At 38.3% G+C, this 27,378-nt stretch overlaps 1 protein-coding gene across 1 annotated transcript; it reads right to left on the bottom strand.

Moving 5' to 3' along the window:
• Positions 1 to 353: 353 nt before the first annotated feature.
• On the bottom strand, positions 354 to 8,575 carry LOC307131485 (monocarboxylate transporter 13). Its single transcript, XM_079825156.1, has 4 exons — positions 8,200 to 8,575; positions 6,673 to 6,816; positions 4,634 to 5,479; positions 354 to 1,163 (listed from the first exon to the last, which is right to left on the bottom strand). Exons 1-4 carry the CDS (start codon positions 8,447 to 8,449, stop codon positions 1,024 to 1,026), a joined length of 1,380 nt encoding a protein of 459 aa, XP_079681282.1. The 5' UTR covers positions 8,450 to 8,575; the 3' UTR covers positions 354 to 1,023.
• Positions 8,576 to 27,378: the final 18,803 nt, after the last annotated feature.

Here is a 27,378-nt window from a genome sequence, read left to right as displayed (position 1 = left end):
CTTTGAACGGTGACCGTTTCATCACGCTGTGTAAACAAGAACAGTACTGTCTATCGTGTGGCTTTCTTCAGCAGGATGTGCCTTTGTGTTTAGTCTGCCTTCAGAAACCTATTTTTCCCCTATAGATTCAGGATTAAATATTTTAAAGATGATTTTGCAAAACAAAAAGCTCTTTAATATACTGTTTCTCCGTTTTATGCTCTATAAAACATGCCCTCAGTCATTTTTATGTTGTGCTGACTGATATGACAGATGCACCGCGTGTAAAATAAACAGCTTTTAAAACACTGTTTTAATCCCATTTGAGTTTAAGCAATTTTTTAAAAGCCTAATTAATAATGGGCAAAAAATGTCAGTAGGAAAACATGAATTTTTAACTGTAGCCATCCATCCTGCATTTCCCTTTTCTCACCGTTAGAGGGCGATCAGTGAGAATCTTTTCTGAAATCATATTTGACATCCAGACCTGTACATAAAATCCACATTTTTATTTGTGTAATTTCAGGCAGCGAGTCCAAAATACGTTCTTCATATTATTAAACACAAGAAATTGTTCTTGGATGCATGTGATCATCTTTGGCTGTAGCTAAACCTTGAGTCAGCTTCCATTAGTCCATTAAGGCAGTGTCCATTTTCCAGACTTACTGGAGCAATAGGTCTGATGAAATCTTGCTTGGAATGGCATCATTACAGGACTTCCCAGCATGTTTCACTTAGGTGAGAAAGGTCTTTTCACTCAGCGTCATTAAGAGTGAGAGTTTCCTTCAGGAATGGACAGACAATGCATGTCGGCACCATGAGGCCATGTAATCAGTTTACACCATCACTTACACAATCTAATCATAATCTCTGCTTAATGGCCACATGTGTGGTGAAACATGAATGCATCATATTTGTCCACAGTAACATGACACTGCAAAATAAGTGACCCTTAATGCACATTACACTAGAGCCTCCCCTTTTCTAACTTCCTCCAAAATTGGAATTCCTGTTTTTCAGATCCTTGTGTCCTTTCCCGTTCTCCTAGCGGATATCATTTCCCCTTTCCATCTCTTTTTTGTTCATCTGATGTAAAACGAGCAAAAACAAGGCGGAGACGAGAAGAGCCACGCCCGCCATCAGGAAACCAGCACCATAGTCACTCATTTTGTCTATGAAGATTCCTGTAGAAACAGTAAAAGAAATGATTTCATCATTGTCAATTATGTTTGAAGTTTAACTTAGTATAAGGGCTAAATTATTGCACAAAATATAGCTTAAAAATAACAAAAAAGGAAACAAAAAGTCATTCATATAAAACAACTAAAATGCAATTATAACAAAATATCTAATAATGAGAAAAAGTGCACTCAGAACAGTTTCACTGTATCCATCCATCCTGCATTTGCCTTTTCTTGCCATTAAAGGGTTCACCCAAAAATGAAAATTCTGTCATTAATTACTCACCCTCATATCATTCCAAACCCATAAGACTTTTGTTCATCTTCGGAAGACTAATTAAGATATTTTTGATGAAATCCGAGAGCTTTCTGAACCAGCCATACAACCAGCAGCAACAGCATTGCAACTTTCAAGGCCCAGAAAGGTAGTAAATACATCGTCGCATTAGCGCTTCCAGGTTCTACTTCAGAACGCCGGCTCATTATTAGCCAGCTCCTGCGTGTGTGTTGCTGGGCTCACGTGAACAGCGTCGGCCAATAATGAGCCGGCGTTCTGATGTAGAACCTGGAACGTGTTTACTACGTGAATAGCATAGGAGAATGACATTGAAGAGAAGAAATTGTTCAATAAAGTCGTTATTTTTGTTTGTTTCTTTATCGCTGCATAACATTAAGGTTGAATCACTGTGGTCACATGGACTGTTTTAATGATGTCTTTACTAGGCCTTGAAAGTTGCTGCCTATGGATGGCTGGTTCAGAAATTCTCGGATTTCATCAAAAATATTATTATAAGTTATTTTCCGAAGATGGAAGTTTAAATTTACTGTAAATACAAAATACTGTACTAAATATTTTTTATTTTATATAAAATATATGTTTTACAAATATGTTTTAATCTAAAATTACTATAAAATCAGAGCCATATGTCTAACCAAGTTGTGTTCCAAATTTGAAGTTGATATCACAAAAATTGAAGTTTCCATGAGATTTTGTTTAGGCGCTGTACCACAAATAGCCACCGGGCGTCATTGAAATTCCATTGCTTGTTTTTTTGATGCATTTTCCTGTAAATTTCTGTCCAAATGTCACTTCCGTCACCAAATATGGAACCTTGAGACTCAGACCTTTCCGACGATATGTTTTTTGTCAAGATTAGAAAAGATTTTGATTATAAAGTAGTTAAAATAAATGTTGTAATATGAAACATGACACCGCCCACTAGGGGAGGAGCCCCTATTGAATTATAACAAAAACATGTTATCTCTATGGCTTCCTTTTATCACATTTTCTATGCATTCTTATTACACAGCTCTGTGGAATACTTGATTCTGATTGGTCAATCGCACATTCCAGCGGTATGTTATTCCCAGATAACAACCATCACAGTGAATAACACACCGCTCATCCGGGTACTACGAGTTATCTTGACCGGTACTACTGATATGTTTAACGCTGTCGTTGACTGTCTGGCGCCATCTTGTGACTGAAAAACACTTAACCACAATGGCTTACAAAGGAGGACTTCAAGGGTTTCACGGCCGGAACTTTACTTTATAAAGTTTTAAATATGGATATTTTTCTTACACAAACGCATCGGTTCGCTTTAGAAGGCCTTTATTAACCCCCCAGAGCTGAATGGAGCACGTTATTTGACGGACAGCTGCATTTTTATGGACTTCAAAAACAGAGCTATAACTACTGCTATTATAAAGTTTGGATTAGCCAGGACTTTTTTAATATAAATTCGTCTGAAAGAAGAATGTCATACACACCTAGGATGACTTGAGGGTGAGTAAATCATTTTTACTCTAATTTAAATTTTTGGGTGAACTAACAGTTATTCCTTTCAGCATTGATTTCAACATATATGGTAAAACCAAATCTTTTCAGCAATAGATAAAGGCTTAAAGCAGTTTGGAACTGTTTTTCTTCGTGGAAGCTTTGCATAAGAGCTAATAAAATATTGAAACTCAAGACAATATTTTGTGTCTAATTTACTTGAGACAAGTAGCCATGTAATAAGTGGGATAATGTACAACCAGCCGGTTGTTATTGCAGAATAAACCCCTTCGGAGTGACGCAAGACCCCTCCTGATCACTCTGTCGGGGTTTATTCTGCGATAACAACCGGCTGGATGTACATTATCCCTTACTTTTTTTCCCTGTAATACTGAAGCTATTAGCTTGCAATTGAAACACATACTTGCCCATACCAAACTCACCTCAACAATTCTAGGCTGTTGTAGGTGGTTGCAAGGGCATTTGTATGTGGTTTCTAGGGTGTTCAGGGTGGTTGCTTGGGCACAATAGTGCCGCTTGCCTAAGCACCACTAATTAGCCTGCAGTTGTTCGTTCATCATCCCACCTCCCGTTTTCTGCCAAACCTGCTTTCCGAATGCACATTTACATTATTTTAAATGATCAATCAATTAAAGCACCAAGGAACAGAGCCTCTATGAAGTCAGTGATGAAGTGATTATTTGAGTCATCTTTTATAATGCCACAGTAAAGGAGTTTTCCAACCCGATTAAAAGTCACTGAGAATAACTGCCGCAGAGCTAATTTATGGTGTAATTATGCCTCCCGTTATGGAGCCCAACAGACTACACTCCTAACCTGTAGTGCCTAAAACAAAGGCTCTCCTCTCCTCCCAAACATCAGTCTCTGCTCTATTTAATGGACTAAACCCCCAAGAGATTCATATTAAGTACATTAGTCTTTCAGAATACAGATATGGACATGGTGTTGGCAGTTGATGCCTCTAAAAGGACAGATGAGGCTTTTCTGGATGATTTAGTGTTGAACTGCCTCTGGTGTGGGAGAGGTTTTTGGCTGCACGGGGGAGAACTCTTCCAAATTGTGCCATGTTTTGGCAGATGTTCTAAAGAGAAAAACTGTTAGGTAAGGGCAAAATGCCACCATCTCCACATTACAATACCATCTATTCAAAGTTGCCATATCAGAGCTTATCATCTAGTAATCAATTACAGCTATTATAGGCCTATGTGTTGTTTTTCTTGACTGGTTTTTTGTTGATTCTTTGGCCACTTTTGTAGTTCCGCTGATGTATTGTTGCTCTACCGTTTGTGATGTGTCCTGAACTGAGCAGCGGGCAAAGAAAAATTACAGCCAATGAAACCAAATGAATGGTTGAAATTTGGTCAGGGCAGTCAAAGCGTGGCTTGCTATTGAAAGAGGAAAAGCCATTTATGTAGTGACCAATAATCCATGAAATTAACACAATAGCTGAGTGCATTTCTTTGATAGGCAATGCTATGGGAAGATAACAGTATTACTGTAAACTGAGTCCTGCAGGCATTAATAAGAAACCTCATCAAATACGACGAGGGAAGGGTATGCATTAGGATGACTGATCTTTCTAAACAATAACACAGGGCATCTTGTGTTTGCACAATGTCATACTATAAAGTAACTTCAGCAAGTCATTTGTAAATACTTTTAAACATCTTACCTGCCAAAGGTGGTCCAAGAAGGCCACCACTGCTCCGGATGAGCATGAAGAAACCCAGAGCGCTCCCTAGCCTCTCCACCCCCACCACTTCTGCGAGTACAGTGATGTGAATGGACACGGTCGCGCCGAACACCAGTCCGTAACCCGCACTGAACAGTGCTAACTGGGTGAACGTGGTTGCTAGTGGGCAGAGCAACAGAACAATGCCCAACAGAATCACTGTGACAGTCAGCTGATGGACTGTCTTTACCAGCTGCAGATTAGCCAACCACCCGAAGAGCACCCGGCCTAACAGGTCCAGCACCGCAGAGATGGACATGAGAGCGGCTGCCTGGTACTCCTCCACTCCTTGACTGCGGGCGTACGGTACCAGAAAGAGAGCTGGAGCGAAGAAGCCAAGAGCAGCAAAGACACCAAACATTGAGTAGACCATGAAGCGACCGTTAGCAATAAGCGTGTAGTCCACGTAACTTATGATTTTGACCTTCAGTGGAGCTGATTTTTTTGAGTCTGACCTGTCTTTTGAACTTGTAGAGTCTGCTTGAGTTTGAGATAACAGCCCCAGCTCATGATCTGTCTTCTCTACCAGTTCTTTAGAAGGAACATGTCTGTTAAGTGGTCTCAGTAGAGCTCCACACAAACACAAGTTGAGCTGCAGAGCTCCCAGGATCAGCATCGCTCCCCTCCAGGAATACTGATCCACCATGAGCTGGAAGGATGGGTTCAGGACAAAGGTGAAGATGCACTCTCCTGTGCTGGCCAGAGCATTGGCCACTGGCCGTCGCTTTTCAAAGTACCAGCCCAGCATGGTGACAGTAGGGGTCCAGGTCAGGGCATAGCCAAATCCTACAGAGGACAAAACGAACAGGACATTCAGAGTAAGCAGTAAATGGACAGCAGTATTGCAAGGTTATGTGTATTATGAACATCTAGCAATACTGACCAATTGAATACACATTTATTTCAAAACATTGTGTTGCTATAGTAGCCATGGGACATTTCTATCATTGAAGTTGGGCTACTGCTTTAACTTACACTCTAGACGTTCAGCATGAAATTGTGCCAGTGGCCGACTACAATCCTTTTACACATCCATTCAAAAGTTTGGGGTTAGTAAGATTTTTTTTTGTATGTTTTTGAAATAAGTCTCTTATGCTCACCAAGTCTGTATTTATTTGATGAAAAATACAGTAAAACAGTAATATTGTAATATTATTACAATTTTATTTCTATTTTAATATATTTTAAAATGTAATTTATTCCTGTGATGGGGAAACCCATTAATCCAGTTATTATTATTATTATTATTATTATCAATGTTGAAAACAGCTTAATATTTTTGTAGGGATGATGACACAGTTTTTTCAGGATACTTTGATGAACAGAAAGTCTCAAATCTTTTGTAACAATGCAAACCATGCATCTTTGAAATTAATAAAAGTATTAACTTCTTAATAAAATAAAAAAACTTACTGACCAAGTTAATACATAGCAAATTTTAGTTAACATTTAGTGTATTATTGGTCTGACAAAACCAGTATTTTTTTAGTGTTTGCAGCTTAGATTTTTTGCAAACTGTGCAAAATAGTGCATAATTAGTGAATAATATTTAAATAATTAATATTTTAATAAAAACTGATTAAATTAAACCAAAAGCAAAATAGTTGTACATAAAATATAGGTTAAGACTAAACTAGGAAGGTGGCAATTAATGAATTTAACAAAATGAATAACTTACTCAAACAAATAATTAAGTATGATAAATTAAAGATGAATAATTTCATTGTTTTAACTCATTTAACTAAAGTCTAGTGGGTAAAAATCATCTTTTTTTCTTTCTTTCTTTTCCTACCATTTTGCTGTCTCATCATATGCTTTTCCCTCTGCAGTGTTCCTGAATCTGAGAGGTTCATGAATACAGTCGCTATAATTGGCTAATGACCTTTTCTAGTTGTGATTCAATGTTGAAAGATGGGAAGCGTGAATGTGTGTGTGTGCAGGAGCACGGCCATATGCTCTACTGCTGGCTGTGCTCTTACCTGTAAGGAACCCCACAGTGATGTACAGCTGTAGCAGATCCTGGGCATATGACCCGGCCACCATCCCAATGCTGCTCAGCAGACCCCCCACCATGACCACTGGCCTATGGCCGAAGTATGCGCTCAATGCAGAGCCTACGGGGGCTGAATCAAGACAAACACCAAGCACACAGTCATGACATACTGTACCGCCAGAAGCCAAGTGCTCTGTCATACTGGAAGTCAGAGAAATGGAGGGTAAAAACTCTTATTTCTAATTCCTGCTCTGTTAGATATATATCACCAAAGGTCTGATGGTGCCGGAGAACATGATCGTGTCTCTAACAAATAATTAAAGTGTTGGCATGCATTTTAATCACAAATAAGATCAGAAAACAGTTTTTTAGCAAATCACATCGTCATTTTTTGGCAAAGTGTTTGCAGCTTTGATTTTGAGTGAAAATTGCATGTATATACACAGATCAGGCATAACATTATGACCACCTTCCTAATATTGTGTTGGTCCCACTTTTGCTGCCAAAACAGCCCTGACCCGTCGAGGCATGGACTCCACTAGACCCCTGAAGGTGTGCTGTGGTATCTGGCACCAAGATGTTAGCAGCAGATCCTTTAAGTCCTATACGTTGTGAGGTGGGGCCTCAATGGGTCGGACTTGTTTGTTCTGCACATCCCACAGATGCTTGATTGGATTGAGATCTGGGGAATTTGGAGGTCAAGTCAACACCTCAACCCATTGTTGTTCTCCTCAAACCATTCCTGAACCATTTTTGCTTTGTGGCAGGGCGCATTATCCTGCTGAAGTGCAGGATACCATGTTTCCGTTTCCATGAAAGGATGTACATGGTCTGCAACAATGCTTAGGTAGTTGGGACCCAAGGTTTCCCAGCATAACATTGCCCGAAGCAACACACTGCCTTCGCAGTGCCATGTGTTCCCCGGGTAAGCGACGCACACGCACCCGGCCATCCACGTGATGTAAAAGAAAATGTGATTCATCAGACCAGCTCACATTCTTCCATTGCTCTGTGGTCCAGTTCTGATGCCCACTGTTGGCGCTTTTTCAGCAGTGGACGGGTCTGCATGGGCACCCTGACTGGTCTGCGGCTATTCAGCCCCATACGCAACAAACTGTGATGCACTGTGTATACTGACACCTTTCAATCACTGTTCCTTCCTTGGACCACTTTTGATAGATACTGACCACTGCAGACCGGGAACACCCCACAAGAACTCCAGTTTTGGAGATGCTTTGACCCAGATATATGATATATGAAATGAATTATAAAAGAACACAAGTGTGTCCCTAACACATATTAAAAGACTACAAGCTTGTGTGTTGACATGCATCTTAATCACAAAAAAGATCAACAGTTAAGATCAAGAGTTTTTACCAAATCTTCATTTTGACATATACAAACAAATAAACATCAGTCTGCAGTTAGGCATTCAAAGAGCAAAGGTTACTGAGAGTGTAAGTGGAGGGAGCCACCTGCTGGTCGAAATTGAATTTAGTACAAACATACATACCCCCAAAATGTACCGTTGCCACAGAGATGGATGTGATCCATGAGCTTGCAGTCGCTGTGGTTGCAAAGTAGTGGTGGATTTCTACGAAGAACACACCAAAGGACTTGATTACACCGAATGTCAGCCCAAAGACAAGGAAGGTGGAAAGCACAATGAACCAGCCATAGCCTCCATCCGGGGGACCTGCCGGCCGAACTATCCTCCTCTTCCCCTGTAGCTCCATTGGAAGCTCAGAAGATAAGTTCATCATCTGCCATCTAAAAAAAGGAAAGGGAGTTTTTATATAAATGCATAACTCCACACTGCCTAGTCAGCACTGATGTTCTCCGAGCCCAGTAACACGAGACGGAAGTGATATAGTTCATCAATTATTATCTCTGTGTCAAAACAGCTGAAGAATGATTAACTACTACATGTCATAATCACATTGCACCAAACTGAACCAATGTTGTGTGCACATTTGTTATTGTATCCTGTAACCTCTGTCAATACTCCTACAAGAATTGTAAACACACTGTAAACGTGTTTTTACTTGGCTGACAGTGAGATAGTTATCTGAGATACTTCTGTTATTTTATTATTGTTAACATTCAGCCTCTAGCACATCTGGAATATTAGTGCTGAATCAGTCAGTTGAATGTACAGTTGGAGTTTATGCTGTTGTTTTTCATTATCCACATAGGGGTGCTTTCTAGAGCAGCTGACATGTTTATCCTGCTTTATAACCATTGTATTTGTATTGCAGAATGGTTGTGTAAGTTACTCTAAAAAATAAATGAATTACTAGATACAAATTACATCTTCAACAGTGCAATTAGATTACTGTACTAATTACTCTCTAAAATGTATTGCATTACTTTCTAAATACCATATCAATCTCGACTAGTTGAATAATACAATGACATGAAACTGCACAAATAAATAATATAATATTGCATAAATTATTCTTGAATTGACCAAAGTATTTAAAAGGAGAAGGTTATAGAAATTAAATCCACTATTGTTTTATATTGAATTGTTATAGTCCATAATGCGATTACATTAAAAATAGCTGTAATTAGATTACAGAAAAATGAAGAGTAATCCCTTACTTTACAATTTCAAGGGAAACGTAATTAAATTACAGCAATTAATTATACAAAACAGAAACCTGTTTTAAAAACCATAATATGTTGGAAATATTTATTTCCATATTATTATTTTTCCATGTTAACTTACTGTTTTTTTCTCTTTTATTTTTCTTTCCTCATAGGTATTTGCCGTGGTTGCTAGGGTGTTGCTGTGTGTTTGCTAGGGTACTCAGGTGGTTGCTAGGGTGGTTGCTATGCAGTTGCTAAGGTACTTGGGGTGGTTGCTAGGGTGTCGCTATGCGGTTGCTAGGGTACTCTGTGTGGTTGGGGTCTTGCTATGTGGTTGCTAGGGTACCCGGGGTGGTAACTAAGGTCTTGCTACGTGGTTACTAGGGTACTCAGGTGGTTGCCAGGGGGGTTTCTATGTGGTTGCTAGGGCACTTGGGTGGAAGCTATTGTGTTCTGGGTGGTTGCTACGCAGTTGCTAGGATATTCTGCGGTTGCTAGGGTATTCTGGGTGGTTGCTATGGTGTTCTGGGTTGGTTGAGAGTAAGAGATGGATAGAAAGTCAGATGACAGATAGAAATAGTCAGATGGTTGATAGATAGATAGTCAGATGACAGATAGATAGATAGAAATAAATCTTTCAGAATTTTTTTTTTTTTTTTGATTGTTGTGTGATTCCATTTTCCATCTATGCTTTAAATATTTTTTTTCCCATAAGAAATCAATAATACACTGATCAGGCATAAAAGAGAAGTCAATAACACTGATTATCTCTTCATCACGGCACCTGTTAGTGGGTGGGATATATTAGGCAGCAAGTGAACATTTTGTTCTCAAAGTTGATGTGTTAGAAGCAGGAAAAATTGGCAAGCGTAAGGAATTGAGCGAGTTTGACGAGGGCCAAATTGTGATGGCTAGACAACTGGGTCAGAGCATCTCCAAAACTGCAGCTCTTGTGGGGTGTTCCAAAAGTAGTCCAAGGAAGGAACAGTGGTGAAACAGTGACGGGGTCATGGGTGGCCAATGCTCATTGATGCACGTGGGGAGCGAAGGCTGGCCCGTGTGGTCCGATCAAACAGACGAGCTACTGTAGCTCAAATTGCTCAAGAAGTTAATGCTGGTTCTGATAGAAAGGTGTCAGAATACACAGTGCATCGCAGTTTATCTGCATAGCCGCAGGCCAGTCAGGGTACCCATGCTGACCCCTGTCCACCGCCGAAAGCGCCAACAGTGGGCACGTGAGCATCAGAACTGGACCACAGAGCAATGGAAGAAGGCCTTTAAATTACTTACAGGACTTAAAGGATATGCCGCTAACATCTTGATGCCAGATACCACAGCACAATGTTATGCCTGATCGGTGTATGTTATATTAAATACACATTTTAGTCGTGTCCCCATGTTGTCACTCAGTCCTGTTACCCTCACACATTGCCACCTCTAAAAATTTGCAACAGTCCACAAGACACATATGGGAAGTTGCATCATTAGGATCTTCTGAAGACTATGAGAAGACCAAAAGTAAGTCCTCTCATTTTAATTTCTGTATATTTTATGAAATTGTACCTATGACTCATCTAAATTTACTGTCCTGTTACCTAAATTATTTCTTAGATGTTATTTGTTTATTTGAAAAATATTAACTTCTTTCAAGTCACTTGTATTTGTTACTATTATGTATGCCATGTCATGTATTTGCTAATTCTTTCCCAGTCCAATGTGAAGTGACTTAAATTTGTCATCTTTTTCTTTCTTATATTTTGTAAAAGATGGAAAGAACCCAAACTATCCAGGTGTCAGAAACACACACCCATGGCATGCTGCAAGGGAAGGAGTGAAACACACCCGCAACCCTCTGTACCTCTCTCCTTCTCCCTCCCTCTTTTCACCTTTCTCCTTCTTTCTCTTTCCACCTCCTTCACTGCGAAGTACTACAAGTTCTTAGCACATCCCTTCAAAACAGAAATCTCAATCACACACATATGGACACTCATTCCTGTTACCCAGTGTTCATTCCTGTAACTAAATTTTACTTTAAAAAAAAATAATAATAATGTTAAACCTCTGTTTTTTTGTTTGGTCCATAATTTATCCAATTGTTTAATAAATTACATTATAAAAAATTAATACACTTGAGGCTTGGGTCTTCTTAAAAAAATGAAATACACAAATGCATTTTTTTTATGAAATACACCTTTCCTTTAAAGTGATTTTTTTAGTCACAAATAATTTATTTACAATAAACGATTTAAGGAATTAATTGACATGTTTTTACATATGCTTTTTAAATGGCACATTAGTTTTGGTAAGAGGACTGAGAAAACATACATCCATCTTCTGCTTAAAAAATCAATAAATCGTCTGAATCTTTCATTACAAAAAATCCACAAAACTCACAATATTCTAACCTTTCATTGAACTAAAACAATTGAAAGTGGGGGGAACTGACATTATGCAATAAATGTTTTTCTCTAGTTCACGTTGATCGCAATTATTGGCACCTAATTATTGCAACGTCCTTTTCCTAAGAAAACAGCTCTGAGTCTCCTTCTATAAAGCCTGATGAGTTTGGAGAACACCTGACAAGAGATCAGAGACCATTCCTTCATACAGAATCTCTCCAGATCCTTCAGATTCCCAGCATCATGTTGGTGCTTCTTCTCTTCAATTCACCCCACTCATTTTCTATAGGGTTATGGTCAGGGAATTGGGACGGCAGAAGCTCCATTTTGTGCTCAGTGACACATTTTTGTGTTTTGGATCATTGTCTTGATGGAAGATTAGGAGCCTATTATAAGATTAGCAGAAACAGTCAGGGTTTGAATTTTTATCTGTTTGTATTTGCTAGAATCCATGATACCATGTATCTGAAGATGTCCAGCAAAAAAATATGCCCTCAACATTAAAGATCCAGCAATATTTAACCGTCGGTATGGGGTACTTTTATATCCCTGTATGCACCAAACCCATCTGGTGGGTTTCCTGCCAAAAAGCTCTTTTTTTAGTGTCATCTGACCATAGAGCCATGCAGGTCCCTTTTGAAATTCCAGTCGTGTCTGACAACTGCATAATTATGCTGGAGTTTGGTTTTGGATGAGTGAGGAGGATTTTTTCTTGAAACCCTCCCAAACAACTTGTAGTGCTGTTTGAGAAATGTTTTTTTAGGCTTTCTGACCCCAAAACTCAATTCATCTCTGCAATTCTCCATCTGTGATCCTTGGAGAGTCTTTGCCCATTCAAACTCTCATCCTCAGTGTGCATTAAGACGAAATAGACACACGTCCTCTCCAAAGTAACATATTTAGTTGATTGGAACTTCTTAATTATTTCCCTGATGCTGCAAATGGGGATTTTCAATACTTTAGCTATTTGTGAAGCTAAACAATCTTTTGCTGCACATCAGAACTATATTCTTCGGTTTTATCCACTGTGATGGATGATTAAGGACATTTGTGTTTCCTCATATTTATACTCCCATGGAACAGGAAGTTGTTTCAATAATGTGGGTTTCCCTCCACTTTCAATTGTGTTACTTCAATGAAAGGTTAGAATTTTGTGAATTTTTTGAATGAAAGATCAAAAGTATAAACAGTGCAGATTTATTTCCCCAGCTGCCTTTTCTTACCAAGGGCGAGGAGGGCACCGTATGTGTGTTATCAGATTCAGTGTTGAAAAAATATTTTTTTAAAAGTTGAGTTTACAGTTACAAGTTACAACAAGCAAATTTCACCCATGAGAAGGAATGGTCCAAGGACATTCAAAATAATGTGTCAAGCTAATTCTTAAACTCTCACTTTTGCTTATAGCAAACACTCTATAGCAAGTGTGAACACGTTGCTTTTTATCATGTATCAACCATTCACTATCAACCAGGATGGGTACATGGAAGTATGCGTCTTTCAGATCTATCGTGACAAACCAGTCCTCGGACCTGATCTGTGACACAATCTGTTTGAGTGTTTTGCTACAGCGCGATTGAGAACGCGCAGATCTAAAATGGGCCGCAACACCCCATCCTTCTTTGGCACAATGAAATACCGGCTGTAAAACCATTAAAATATAATAAGACATATTCTGAATCTAATCACAGCTGAAGGGGTTGCAGGGGTTCTAGTCATTATATTCACAATACAAATCTGATCTTACCTCTCATAATATCTGTTGGCTGAAAAGACTCCTTATTCCCATTTCCAAGTTCTGTCTGGCTCATCTTCAGTGACAATGTGTATCCATATACTAGTGTACGCAGAAATGCAAAGGTCAACATAAGGAAGAAGTAGGAACTGGGAGGTAAAAACTGCTTGGTTGTAAACTATTTTCATGTGCATTACCGAAGAATGCTTCCAGCATGAATGTAGAGCTTCTCTCTTTGTGCTGAAGGAGATGCACAACTGCTGTGGCCGAGTTTCACAGTTCCTCACTTGGATGATCTCTGGACCTGAATATAAACAAGCTATTTTGTAAATGGATTACTCTGGATAGATTCTCTAGTACATAATAACAAGAAATTGACAATTAATTACAGACTAAATCTCCTTTATGTCCTACTTTTTTAGACAGGATAGTAAAATTCATTTCACTAATGGTAGCAACCACTCCAAGCAGAGAAACACAGCTTCTTTATATCATGTTAAAATGTCCTTATGATAAATATGATGAGCCTCCTGGTGCATTCAGCACGATAAAACATGTTTTGTTAGACAAGTGAAAAAAATGTGCTTCATGTGATAGCATCTAAATTAACTGCTTTTATTCAAGTCAGACATATTGTTTATGACTGAAACATCCTGAATATATTAGCCAACACCAATGAAAGTCATTTCTAAGAATCAGATCAAATAATAACTGCACAAGAACTGGCCAATAAATGAAAAGTAAAGCATCAGCTTTTTTTTTTTTGTGATAGACTCCAAGGATGTCACATAATTGCTTCAAATTTTTAGACCCTAGAGTTCCTATAGTATATAATAATAGGATTTTGAAGATGAAATGGTCAAATAAACATTTGACCTCAAAATAATTTGTGCTGCTTGTAAGTTCAATACTCGGTAAACAAATCTATACATAATGTGTTTTTAAAATTAGCATTGTCCGAGGTCATCATAAAGGATTGCAACTTTTGACCGAGGTCATTTTTATCAAGATGCAAACCTGTAATCTTGGGCTTGAACTACTGAAACTCTATTTCAACTAAAATTGAGGCATAAACAGTATTTCACCCTGAGAACCAAAACAAATTCAGTAATAGCCTGAATCTCATCTCTTAGCCACTGCTGAGTTCATTGATTAGTGGAGGTCATTTAAACTTCCTCTGATGTTTGATCTTCACTGCTTGGAGAGTTTTGAAAAACAAATTAAATGGAAGGAAAATTAAATAAGCTCAGGGGCCAATATAAAACTTGTTTCATTGATGTTCTTTCTCACTTTATGCATGTAAAGTAGGAAGAGTTTCCTAAAAGGAAGGTTAAACCATAAAATGTGCATAAAAATCGAAAACTTCAAATTCACTTAGCTGTAATTTTTGGCTCCAGGACAGGCACTTAAATACGATTAATTATAAAATAAATGGTGAAAAGTATTACAGAAAAACTATAAAATATAGTGAGCATAAAAAAACAGGATGTGGATAATAAAAAACTAGACCAGACATGCTCATAAGATTCACAATTACCTGTTGTAATTGATAGATGATGTATAGATGATAATCAGGACATGACATTAACTTTTTTTGCACACCACCCACTGTGGCTAGTGGTTTCATAAAACTGCCATATAGATATAGCAAAGAATGGTATTTTCATTCATTTGATTTATTCATAAAGCAGAGGTGTCAAAAGTATTCACATTCATTACTCAGGTAGAAGTATAGATACTGGGGTTTAAAAATACTTCTGTAGAAGTTGAAGTATCAACTCAAGCTTTTTACTCAAGTAAAAGTGTAAAAGTACTGGTTTCAAAACTACTTAAAGTATAAAAGTAAAAGTAATGTAAGGGGAAAAAATGCCATTAAAGGGGTAGTTCACCCAAAAATGAAAATTCTGTTATCATTTACTCACCCTCAAGTTGTTGCAACCGGTATGAGTTTCTTTGTTCTGAAGTTTGAAAAATGTTTGTAACCAAGCAGATTATATGCAATCATTGACTGGCATAGTATATTCCCCTACTATGGCAGTCAATGGTTGCTCTATCTGCATGGTTACAAACATTCTTCAGAATATCTTCAGAACAAAGAAACTCATACAAAACTCAACAACTTGAGGGTGAGTAAATGATGACAGAATTTTCATTTTTGGGTGAAGTATCCCTTTAAGGACAAAAGATTAGGCCGCGCCACAGTGCATACCCCACCTACTCAAAAAAAGATTTTTCTAAAGGCCATAATGACTATAATGTTATATTAAAAAGTTCATGTTGAACATTTTTAGATGCACTTGCGTTTCAGCCGCATATATTCCAATTGAAAATGAACGCATTTTAGGACAATGCAAATACATTAAAGAACCATATGTGTACTACTGAGCATTAACGTGTTTCATGGAGCGGAAGATTTGATGACTAATTGCCTATAAATATTTTAAAGGTGCAAAAAGTCAAAATTTAGAGGCATGTTATCAATAACCATTTTTTGAATGTATGATCAGTGTGGCCAGATTGGGTAGACAATTTCCAGCCCAAAATCCTCACCAAATGTACATTTATATAAAAAAAAAAAATGGTTATTGATAACATGCCTGGTTATTGATAACAATTTTGCACCTCTTACAATACTTATAGGCAACTAGTCACTCCAAGAAAAAAAAAAAAAACTTTAACTGCCAAAATAATGTGATATTATTTTATTGCCATACCAATCAATGTTGATAAGTAAGTTACCATTTTATCTCCTTAAAACATAACATTGATGATAAACAAAATAACAAAAATCCCAATAAAATGGATCAAATATGTCCAGGTAGAAACCGTCAAAACGGCTATCCCTCAGAAAAACACATACATAATTTTCAATGTCAACAGTAAGAAGCCAATTTACGTGCAAAAAGTGCCCAATATAGAGATTGGAAAAAGCAATGTAATAAACAGGCATTTCACACGTTAATGCACACACCACTGCCAAATGCGTAATTCATTGATACTGTAGGCTACAATAATCCGTCAACAAATAAATAACAACAATGCGCTTACCTTTGCGTTGCACTTTGCTTTGACAAAACTACAGTATGTCTTTCGTGAAGTACATGGCACATGCACTTAGCACAGTCATAACGGATTAATCGTTGATTTAAACATCTTTCAGCAGCTGTAGGGGTTGCTAGTTGCAGATGTCCTAAGTGTGTATATGATGATGGACAGGAGTCACGGTTATATTTATAGAGAGTCCTCGATTCACAGGTGTAATTCACGTTTGAGAGTTGAGTCACTCTCCCACTCTTTACTGTAGATACAACTTACTGTATATTTATTCCACTGGTATAGTGATCACTGGAATATACAGCTACGAGTTATCGCGCTAAAACCCGGCTAAAGTCATGAATGAGCACGTCTGCCTGCTGATCGCTGATTGGCTGAAAGTACGTGCTCTTCGACGAGAACCCGCCCTATCTGGTAACATGGTGTGTGATTTGTGCAGGTGCAGGCGTGATTGATCGCCTGCAACCCAATAGGGTGTCGGAATGGTTTGTGTTTATCCTTCTCATCCAACCACAATCAAATCTGGATAGTTTTTTTTTTAATGACAAGCCGGAATTAAAACATGCCGAAATGGAATAGGAGTAAAGAGGCTATTTTTAAAATGTAAGGAGTAGAAAGTACAGATAATTGCTTGAAAATGTAAGGAGTAGAAGTAAAAAGTAGGCTGAAAAATAATTACTCCAGTAAAGTATACTCAAAATTTCTACTTAAGTAAGGTAACGAAGTATTTGTAGGCCTACTTCGTTACTTGACACCTCTGACGGTAATGTATTTCTATAGAATAACTATAACTAGATAAACTGATCATTTTAGTTGAACGGCACTGAATGGTTAAGATAACACATCAGTTTGGGGTTAAATATTGCATGTCCTGTTTAAAGCTTCATTGGTTGGATATTCTCAACTAATTGCTGTGCAGTCTTGGATAAAATCCAATTAAAAAGGACCAACTGTCAGCTAGTTAGTTATCGAATACTGTGCAGTGCCTGATTAGCTGTGATCTTTTACTCTCTGGACACGCATTAGAGTACCCATGGTCAACAGACCTTGGCATCTTGTTTAATGATTTCATATTCCAGACATGAATCTCGACATGTCTCATAATATAAAAACTGCAAGCAGCTTAATCAGAATGATTTTCAACTTACAGGATATCACAGCAGGGATGAAATAACTTTCAGATTAATCTCTGTTTGGGGGCTGTGACCTGCAAGGTGTTTAACAGAAGGTTAGCATTAGCAGTGCCGAGAATCATTCATCATAATGAGGTCTTATGTTCAGGATCCCTCTGATAGGATGAAAATGTGAAGACACACTACATGAAACCAATTAGATGATGTGGACGAACAGGATAAGATAAGTATTAATCCTCTGAATAGTTCGGACCAGTCGAACTCTATGTTTTTACATTATCATTGCTAGAAGGGCATCCTCTTCTGGCAGTCCTTCCACTCCAGTGGCTTTCACCCAAAAAGCACAGGTGTCTCTGTACTTACCCAGATGGCTTTGCTGTTGATAACAAAACCTGAGTATCACAAAAAGAGAGAAGCCAGCCACGCGGGATATCACATAACAATCATCTAAATCACAATTCCACCAAAATTGTTAAATTACTCAGAAGCTTATGTTACAAGGCATATTCTTCCAGAATGAACATCATTTTTTCTTGGATACAAAGTTGCTGGGCAATTTTGGATATAAATCAATGTAAAGGCCTGTTCACACCGGGACGATTTTCGCACGCGTTTATCGCCGACGTTTAACGCCTCGGGACTAAACAATGGGCGTCAATGTGAGTGTCCACACCGACGCGCAAAACGGCAGGCGTAAAAGCGTCATTTTTAAAAAAACGCCTCGGGTTCGTTTTTTTATCTTGACGCGGCGCGTAAAAAACTGTCCGACCAATGAGATCGGCGCTTTTGTTCACGTGCCTGGAGCTGCTGAAGTGACAGTAAAACATGACTTGGTGGCGCTCAAGCACAAAACAGTCTTGCCGAGCACACATTGATACGACGAAGAAGTAGTAAGTAGACAAAGAAGAAGATGAACTGCTAATGCTGCTTGCCAGTTAGCAAAAAGTGTGTGAATGGTTTTGTCCATAAATATGTCTATGGTTTTGGCAAGCACGTAAATACTGTCTCTCTTCTCCTTCTGTGTGACAAGCGAGTGTCAGAGGCTTAAAGTGCAGCAGCACCATCTTGTGTACCGGGAGCGCATCTACTGAATGTGCACGTTCACTCGGCGCAGCGCCAGTGAAAATCGCTTGGGTGTGAACACTCAAGACGCGCCGAAAAACGGCACGAAAAACGCTGGCGATAAGCGCGCGCGATATTCGTCCCGGTGTGTACAGGCCTTAATGCAAGTAACAAATAATTGACGACAGGCCGTTGAATTATTAGAAAAATAATGCACACCCGAGGTGGTAAAGTGCATTATTTTTCTAACAATTCGATGGCACAGAGTCAATTATTCCGCTTATACTACGGTTACCACACCCTTAAAACATTTTTCAGATGATGTATTTCAAGACATTTGTCAGGTTAAACCAGCTAGGACAAATTTCTTACACATCTCATCCCAAGCCTCCGCTGCTAATTCCAAAACGTCATTTTAGAGATAGTAACGGAGGCTTGAGCCACTGATGGCAGATTAATGCTGTTATTAGAGAGAGAGAGAGAGAGAGAGAGAGAGAGAGAGAGAGAGAGAGAGAGAGAGAGAGAGAGAGTATGAGTTATCAAGTGTGTATGATTTACCTCTGAGTCTGTGTGTCTCTCAACAGTGTTCCGCAGCAGCGTCTCTACAGATAGCGAAACTCAAATCAGCTCCAAGAATAGAACTGCTAATACATCGATAGTGAGAAAAATCTTGTAAATTGTCTATTTTACTGATAAAATCGTCTGAGCAGCGCTGACAACACTTTTCTGTGCAAGTGTGTGCGTACGTACTGTATGTGTGCGCGTGTTTGAGTGGGAGAGAGCGGGAGAAGTACGTACACAATAAAACGTAATTTTGTAGCAAAAAAAACATAGAAATATTTGCTGTTTTTATCCTATTGTTTACCATATTAATTTGCTTGGTGAGTGTCGCTGTGGGTTTTGGTTCTTTTGCTGTTGGGACATTTGAAATAACTGAAATCATTTGGTGAAGTGATATAGAACTGTAATGTGGTAAAGACCTGCCTGGAACTACTTTAGCCATTTGTTTCCCTAAAAATAATTGCACACCTTAGAACGTTCGTCAACCAATCAGATTTGAGTATTCAACAGCCCCGTAGTATGAATATATATGATTTTGTACATGATAAATGAATAATCAAATGGAGAACTAAAACACTGCATAGTTTTCACATGAATTAAATATACACTGATTCATAATAAAGCTACAGAGGTTATTCAGTCAAGATCACTGAGTGATTTTCTCTTTTTCTTTTGTTGTTTGACAAAAAGCGGGAGCCAGGTTTACTGTATTAGCAGGCTGTCACTTTAAGAACTAATGCATGGATCCTATAGAGACAGAGCGACATGCGTCATAATCTGAAGACCACGCCCACTGGGGTGACAATCCAACGCTCTCTATTGACTTTGCATTGCGTGAGGCTGCTTCCTTGTCATTTCGGACTTATAACAAAAAACAGAACAATGTCTAAAAACTGATATGTGACAAACTGCAAACAAGCTAAACAACCCAGAACCAAAAACCCAGAAGTTTTTATAAGTTGTTGACCCAAAAAACTATCTTATAAGGACACAAAAATGGATACAGGCCATTGAGACAGAGCGCGACACGTTATATTACACTCAAAACTACACCCGCTGGAGGGGAACATAATCAGCGACAGGAAATATAATATATAAAACTGACATTTGGATATTTGACTTAACAGTGACACATGTTTACTGCACACGTAGGCATACTGAGGCATACTGAGTGTCAGGATCCCAAAATGTACCCATTCTTCCTGCTGAAGCTTCACGTCTTATTGCCTGTATCCACTTTTGTCTCCTTAAACGCTCGTTTTTTTGGGTCGACAGCTTATAAAAACGTATTTCTTAGTTTTTTTGCTTGTTTGCTGTACACTTTGTCACATAGCAGCTTTTATACATTGTTCTGTTTTTTGTTATAAGTCCGAGATGACAAGGAGGCAGCCTCACGCAATACAAAGTCAATGAAGAGCGTTGGATTGTCCTGTTTTACAGAATACGGAAGTTTATTGCGCATAACCCCCATTGACACGCATCCGGTTTCTTTCCCCAACCGATAACGTTCACTTAAGACATAACTGACTTTTATGAATGCGATAGTATACATGAATACTCGTCAAGACAGCCATTTTGAGTGTGTATTTCACACTTTGAAAGTTTGAAACACATTTGTCTTTCAAGCGTGTCTGCCATTTCTACAACGTGCAACGAAAGTGACTGATGGTAGCCACGGGTGTGACATCGCATTATTACGGACATTGGACAATTCAAAAAGTTTGATGACAAATTCCAGCCGGAGAAACACTACGTTGAGTTGGCTGATGAGACCAGAGCGAGCAAAATGACGCTGAAAAAACAGGTGATGCGGAGGTGTGCCTGATTGACAATGACGGACAACAGGTGAAGGCGACGATGAGGAACGCATTATACATCCCATCATACCCACAGGACATCTTCTCTGTTAAAGCTGCAACAACGAATGGAGCTTCGATCAACATTTAACAAGGAAGTGAAAAATTAATATTCAAGAATACAACAGACTGTATTATCTGAACACTGTCAACGAGGACAATGATAGTTGTAACGGATGTTATGACACTGCAATTATGATGATGATTACAAATTGCAGGATGTAGTTAAGGGAATGAAAATCAAAGGTAAGATTGATAAATCTAACCTAAATTGTGAAATTTGCACACAAGGTAAATTTGTTCAGAGCAGAAACAGGCAACCTAATACACGAGCCGAGGCTGCACTTGAACTTGCACTTTCTGCACAGATCTAGCTGGTCCTATTGACCCAGAAGCTAAAGACGGTTTCAATTATGTTCTGGCATTTACTGATGATTACTCAGTTGCAGTGTTTGTGCATTTTTTAAAAGCGATAGTGACACTGTGAAAGCTCCTGAAATTGTCCTCGCTGATACAGCCCCTTATGGGACTATAAAGTGTGTTAGATCAGATAACGGCACAGAATTTATGGCAAAAGAGTTTCAGTCACTACTGAGAAAGAACTGTATTAGACATGAGACCTCAGCACCATATTCACCCCATCAAAATGGGACTGCTGAGAGAAATTGGAGAACCCTATTTGAGATGGCAAGATGTATGCTCTTAGACGGTAGCTACCTCAGAGAGAATGATTTTGTTCAGAATTCGGCTGATCGCTGTGTACAGCAAATAAAAAGAAAAAGAGAGAGTTATTGTAATCTGGGTTGATGATCTGGTTATTGCTGCCAGTAACAACGATTTAATGAATTGCGTGAAAAAGATGCTGACAGCCAGATTCAAAATGAAAGATAAAGGAAAACTGAAATATTTCCTAGGGATTGGTTTTCATCAAAAGATACATTTCAAAGGTACTAGAGAGATTCAATATGTCAGATTGTAAACCCAGGTCAACACCATGTGAGCAAAAGCTTGTCTACAACAGTGAGGGTGATCCCGTTGATTCTAAAAGGTACCGTGAGGCTGTAGGTAGTTTGACCTATCTGATGAAATGTACTAGACCTGATCTAAGTTGGATTGGAACTATCTCAACTTCTGTCTGATCCAAATGAACAACATTGGTCTACATTAAAACGAGTGATGAGGTACTTAAAAGGTGCAATTGATCATGAACTATATTACAAGAAAAGTGAAGAAAAACTTGTGGCATGCAGTGATGCTGATTGGGCATCAGATCTGAATGACAAGCGGAGTACGACAGGATACTGTTTTAGTCTTGCTCAAAATAGTCTCAGAAGCTTATGTTACATGTGAAGTTCCTGTCTACATGTGAAGCAGAGTATATGGCACTGGCCACACAAGAAAGCATGTACAGTATCTTGTACAGTTGGCAAATGACTGTCTGTTTGAGCCGGCACAAATCTCTGAAGATAACCAAGGTGCCATTGCTCTGCCAAAGAACCCAGTGTGTCATCAAAGATGTAAACATGTTGATATACACCGATCAGGCATAACATTATGACCTAATATTGTGTTGGTCCCTTTTGCTGCCAAAACCATGGTTCCTGCTTGTAACACATCAACTTTGAGGACAAAATGTTCACTTGCTGTCGTGACGTGAACACAGGTGCCGTGGTGAAGTGATAATCAGTGTTATTCACTTTACCTGTCAGTGGTCATAATGTTATGATACCTTACACCTGATCGGTGTAAGGTATCATTTCATTCGATCAGCACTCAGGGATGGCAAAGTGACAATTGAGTATTGCCCCACAGAAAAAAATGGTGGCTGATGTTATGACTAAACCAGTGACAATGTTTAAACTAGAAAAATGCAAGAGTTTCATGTTTGGCATGTAAATGCAACGTAAGAGAAATACAAGACTGTGTTCATGTTTTATGTTATTATATTATTATAAGGGTTTACTGCACAGTATGAGAGCAAGTGGCGGTGTTAACGTCTCTCATACTGCGCATGACACGTGAATGTGACTTTCAATGAATGGATATATGCAAATAAAAAGGGTTCAATAGAATACAGAGTGATATGTGTGTTTTTCCTCCGTATAGTTTATTAAAATTCGCTGGTTATCATTCACACAAATGGCTGGGTCAACATGTGCGCTGTGTAAACATGATGGCTATAGTACTAAACTAAATGTGATCATCCATTTACTAATCTCACTTGCACAAAAAACAGATTCAGTATTCCTAAAAATGAATAAAAACAGTGAAATGCAAACTAAGAATATTATAATCTGCAATAATTAAAGTCCCCCGTAGTCAATTATTTTATCCTTTAAAATTCATCTTTGATCACCAAAATGACTAATATTATATTTAAACTCTTCATGCCTTAAAATTGCTTCAGTGTAACTCTACACCCATGTTTCATTTAGTATATGCTGAATCATGAATATGCAAATTAGCCCCACCTCCAAATCACTCACACCAACTCCGAGATCCACTCGGTCGGATCAACTTTACTATAGTAAATGCTGCACAATGGTTCCACTCTTTACGACGTCGGACACATAACGGCAATGATTAGCCTTTTGCTTGACTACGTTATCAAACAGCTAATAATGTGTTGCTAATGTTACACACACCGTGTTCCTGTTCGCCATCTCAGTCTGCTTTCTAATCAGTATCCTTAGAAACGCTTTGAACAACTTAGAACATCATATAGTTCATCATAACATTGTAATATACATCATATAAATAAATCACCTCACCCGTACCCAATTTTTCATATCAACAGAAAAATATAGCGGTATGGCTTCTCTTCAGACTCCCCTACCTCACAGCATAGCTAATGATGATATGCCACCTGCACATTGACGTGATTGGTTACCAGGTAGTTTGTGACATCAGAAACACCAGCGATTTCAAACTACGTTTTTGAGACCTTTTTTGAGGTTGTTTTTGACTTATGACTTTGCACATGGTTTGTCTTAAAGCATATTAAAAACACCACATAGACATATAAACACCATTAAAAACACCACAATGGGTCTTTAAATGTTGACACAAATACATGTATTATTCAATGTCTTTGCTGCTGTCCTTTGGTGATCCAATTCAACCATACTATTAAGCAAAAATTACTTTAAATAAACATCACATTTGTGTTTTATTTATTTTTTTATTGGTAGAATGTCTGAAAGGTTATTTTTGAGCTGCGCCCTCTACTGTACAGATTTCCTTCAGCCTGAGGCTTATTCATTTCACTTTTGGTGTGAAAGACCCTTTGCCAAAAATGTAACTTTCGTTGGTTTGCTTTGTTTTATTATTAAAAAAACAAACAAGCAAGCCCAGCCCAGGTGAGAAAAAGTAACGCAAAAGTAATGCATTGCTTTCCATAAAAAGTAACTAACGCAATGTTTCAAAACTAACTTTCCCAACACTTCTCATATACTGTAACTGCTTTAAATGGACTTTGTGCCGTTCAAATAATGTCATTCAAGTTTTCTCCTAAAAAAAAAAGAAACATCTAATTAAAGAGAGATCTGAGCATGTCCTAATAATTACTATGTGTTGCATATGTTAACACAGATTCTGTTCTGTTGTTTTCATCTGTATAAGGTGTGACCCCTTGTTATCGTCATGGTTATGTTTTGGTGTCCATGGTGACCATCTGTGCTCCTCAAGAGGATTTGGTGTCACAGCACCAAAAACATCCCTTCCCCCTTATCTTAACACAACTTAGCGTCACACACTGATGGAAAAATAACAGACTTAAAGACTAAGCAAAGCTCTGCGCGAACCTGATATATGCAGTATAGGAAACAATTAGTCTTACCTGCATCCATCAGGTGTGTTGTTGCACCAAGCCTCTGGTCTGCTGTGATGATGCCAAAACTCCACAGGTTAAACAGAAAAGGGTGGAGCTTATGTAAATTAGACAGAAGACATAAGTTTGTGGGTTATTATATGACGGTATATTCAGAATACTGAGTGATGTGACTGTTTGTTTTGCATTTGAATTACTTGCATGTCATTTGATTTGAGTGGTGTAAATCATGGCCTGAATTTATAAACAGTGATGGTTTCTACACATTACGAAGGCATAATTTACTAGAAGAAAGTAATTTTTGATGTATAAAACAAACATGCATAAAACATTAAACTCACCTCAGCACTTCGTATCAAAGTATATAGTTGTAATTGCTGTGTAAATGCATTAAAGGGGACCTAATGTGCAAAAACTCGATAGTGTTTCTTACAACCTACCAAAGATCCAGTGATCCATGGATATTGACATGCAGCCAGGAATCATGTTTCCTGACATTTACATGTGCTTGATTTCGATGCTGGGGAAATACATAAAGCAAATTTGCCTGTGAACGCTTTATACAAATACAGTATAGGTAGGTCTATATCCGGGTGATCCCGTATATCAATGTTATATATAATTTAATCCAGCCCTATAGTTTTTGTCTGTTTATTTAAAAACATCCAATTATGCAGAAGAAAATAAGATGGTAAATATTTAATTGATGAGTTGCCAATACAAGTCCAGTTGTTTCTGTGAATTGCAGCCATCCATTTGCTTCTCTTCTATGTAGGTTTTGGCAGTCTGTAAAAATATACCTCAGATTTCTTGTCGAATCTATTCGTACCATCAAACTCAAAGCTCTTTCTCAATTTAGAGGTGTTTTGTGTGTTTTCCGCAGCATTCACACTGAAAACCAATGCCCCTCAGTCTATCTGCCACTCAATGAGCATAACCGCTGTCACTCTGGCTGACACAACACAGAGACACATTTGTTAAAAAAAAATGCACAGTTTAATAAAAAAAAAAAAATGGTTTTGTTTTCTCCCCCCCGGTGTACTGAACTTGTGCCGAACTGTGACTTCAAAACTGAGGTACGTACCGAATCATCATATTTGTATACCATTACACCCCTAATAAATGCACATTTATTATACAAAGTCAGAAGACTGATTTTTCATTTTCAGTGTGTGAGATTGTCCTGTTTTGTTGTTGACTGTATGCCAGAGCATGAGCTCTTGAAGCTCCGTCCTCTTCTTGAAAGGTGGCCGGGAGCAGCAGCTCCTTTGCATTTAACCCTTAAATGCATACCTCGGGTCTTTAGCGTCCCCAGACGTCATTCTCTACCCTCCTCCTCATTAATTTTTTAAAGTTAGACATCAACCTTCTTAGTATTCCTCAATCAATCCAATCAATCCATTTTAAACGATTAAAAAAATATACAATTATAATTGAATGCCTGTTTTTCCACTAGTTTTTTGTCAAAATTGTATAGGGTCGCTAACGACCCGAGATGTGTAAGATTGTACATATTTTTTTTCCTGCACAATAATAAATTAATCTATAATGACTAAATAACTGCAATTCACCTTTATTCCACAAGGTGGCAATGTCTGATACACAATGATGAAGTGACGTTTCACTCATAGTGACCTCAGACAGAAAACGAAACAATAAATATATATAATCTGCAAACTTGAAATGGCTCAGCGATTTACTGCAGAGCAAGTACTGAACACATTCAAATATTACTGTCACTGTCACTTGATGATGGATCTGGTGAAAGACGTTGAAAATTAGTTTTGAGAATATGTGTGAGATCGCAAATATGATCCAGAGGCAGAATGTACTGGGAAATGAGTTCTGACGAGGACAGTGGTGATGGTATAAAACATCTGCACAAACTGAACCCTTACAAGCTCCAAAAGGTAACGAAATAGGTTTTATTTTATTCTTCTGTAATTGTTGCTCTAATATCAGGAGTTTTATATATTGTCGCGACAGGTATAGATCTAGCCATGTTAGATATAGATCTGGGTCGCTAAAGACCCGAATATGTAAGAATGTTTGGCGAAACAGTCATGCATTTAAGGGTTAAAAGTGGGGTAAGTGGTATTTCAAAAATTCTTTAGAAAAGTGTCTCGGGTCGAGTACCAAAACAAACTTATAGCCAATCAGCAGTAAAGAGCGTGTCTACTACTGACGGGGAGAAGAGAACGCTCAGTGCATGTCATTATTCAAAAGACACGACACAGGACGGACATTAGCCGAGCCACGACAGAAAGAGAGAGATGGCAGATAACAAAACAAATATGGAGAATGTCTGTGGAATAAAAGAAGGCTTACAATCAAGCAAGAAGTATCAGCTTTCCAGCGCTGGAGAGAACTCAAGGAGCGAAGGCAGAGGTTGCTTTATTTCTTCTCGATAGGCGAGTAACATTGATTTTGTTTTGTTTCACAGAACTAATATATGCTAGCTTTTGCTTGAATAT

This window comes from Gobio gobio, assembly GCF_949357685.1.
Source record: "Gobio gobio genome assembly, chromosome: 9".
In the NCBI taxonomy this organism is placed as follows: domain Eukaryota; kingdom Metazoa; phylum Chordata; class Actinopteri; order Cypriniformes; family Gobionidae; genus Gobio; species Gobio gobio.
Note: the sequence above shows the minus strand (reverse complement) of the source record. Positions and strands in the feature narration are given on the sequence as shown.

Coding starts and splice junctions, on each gene's coding strand:
- LOC307131485 (XM_079825156.1), bottom strand. CDS start 8,449: ATGATGAACTTATCTTCTGAGCTTCCAATGGAGCTACAGGGGAAGAGG. Junction 6,817..8,199: donor GGCAACGGTACATTTTGGGG/GTATGTATGTTT, acceptor GTCTTGATTCAG/CCCCCGTAGGCTCTGCATTG. Junction 1,164..4,633: donor TCTTGGACCACCTTTGGCAG/GTAAGATGTTTA, acceptor CTGTTTCTACAG/GAATCTTCATAGACAAAATG.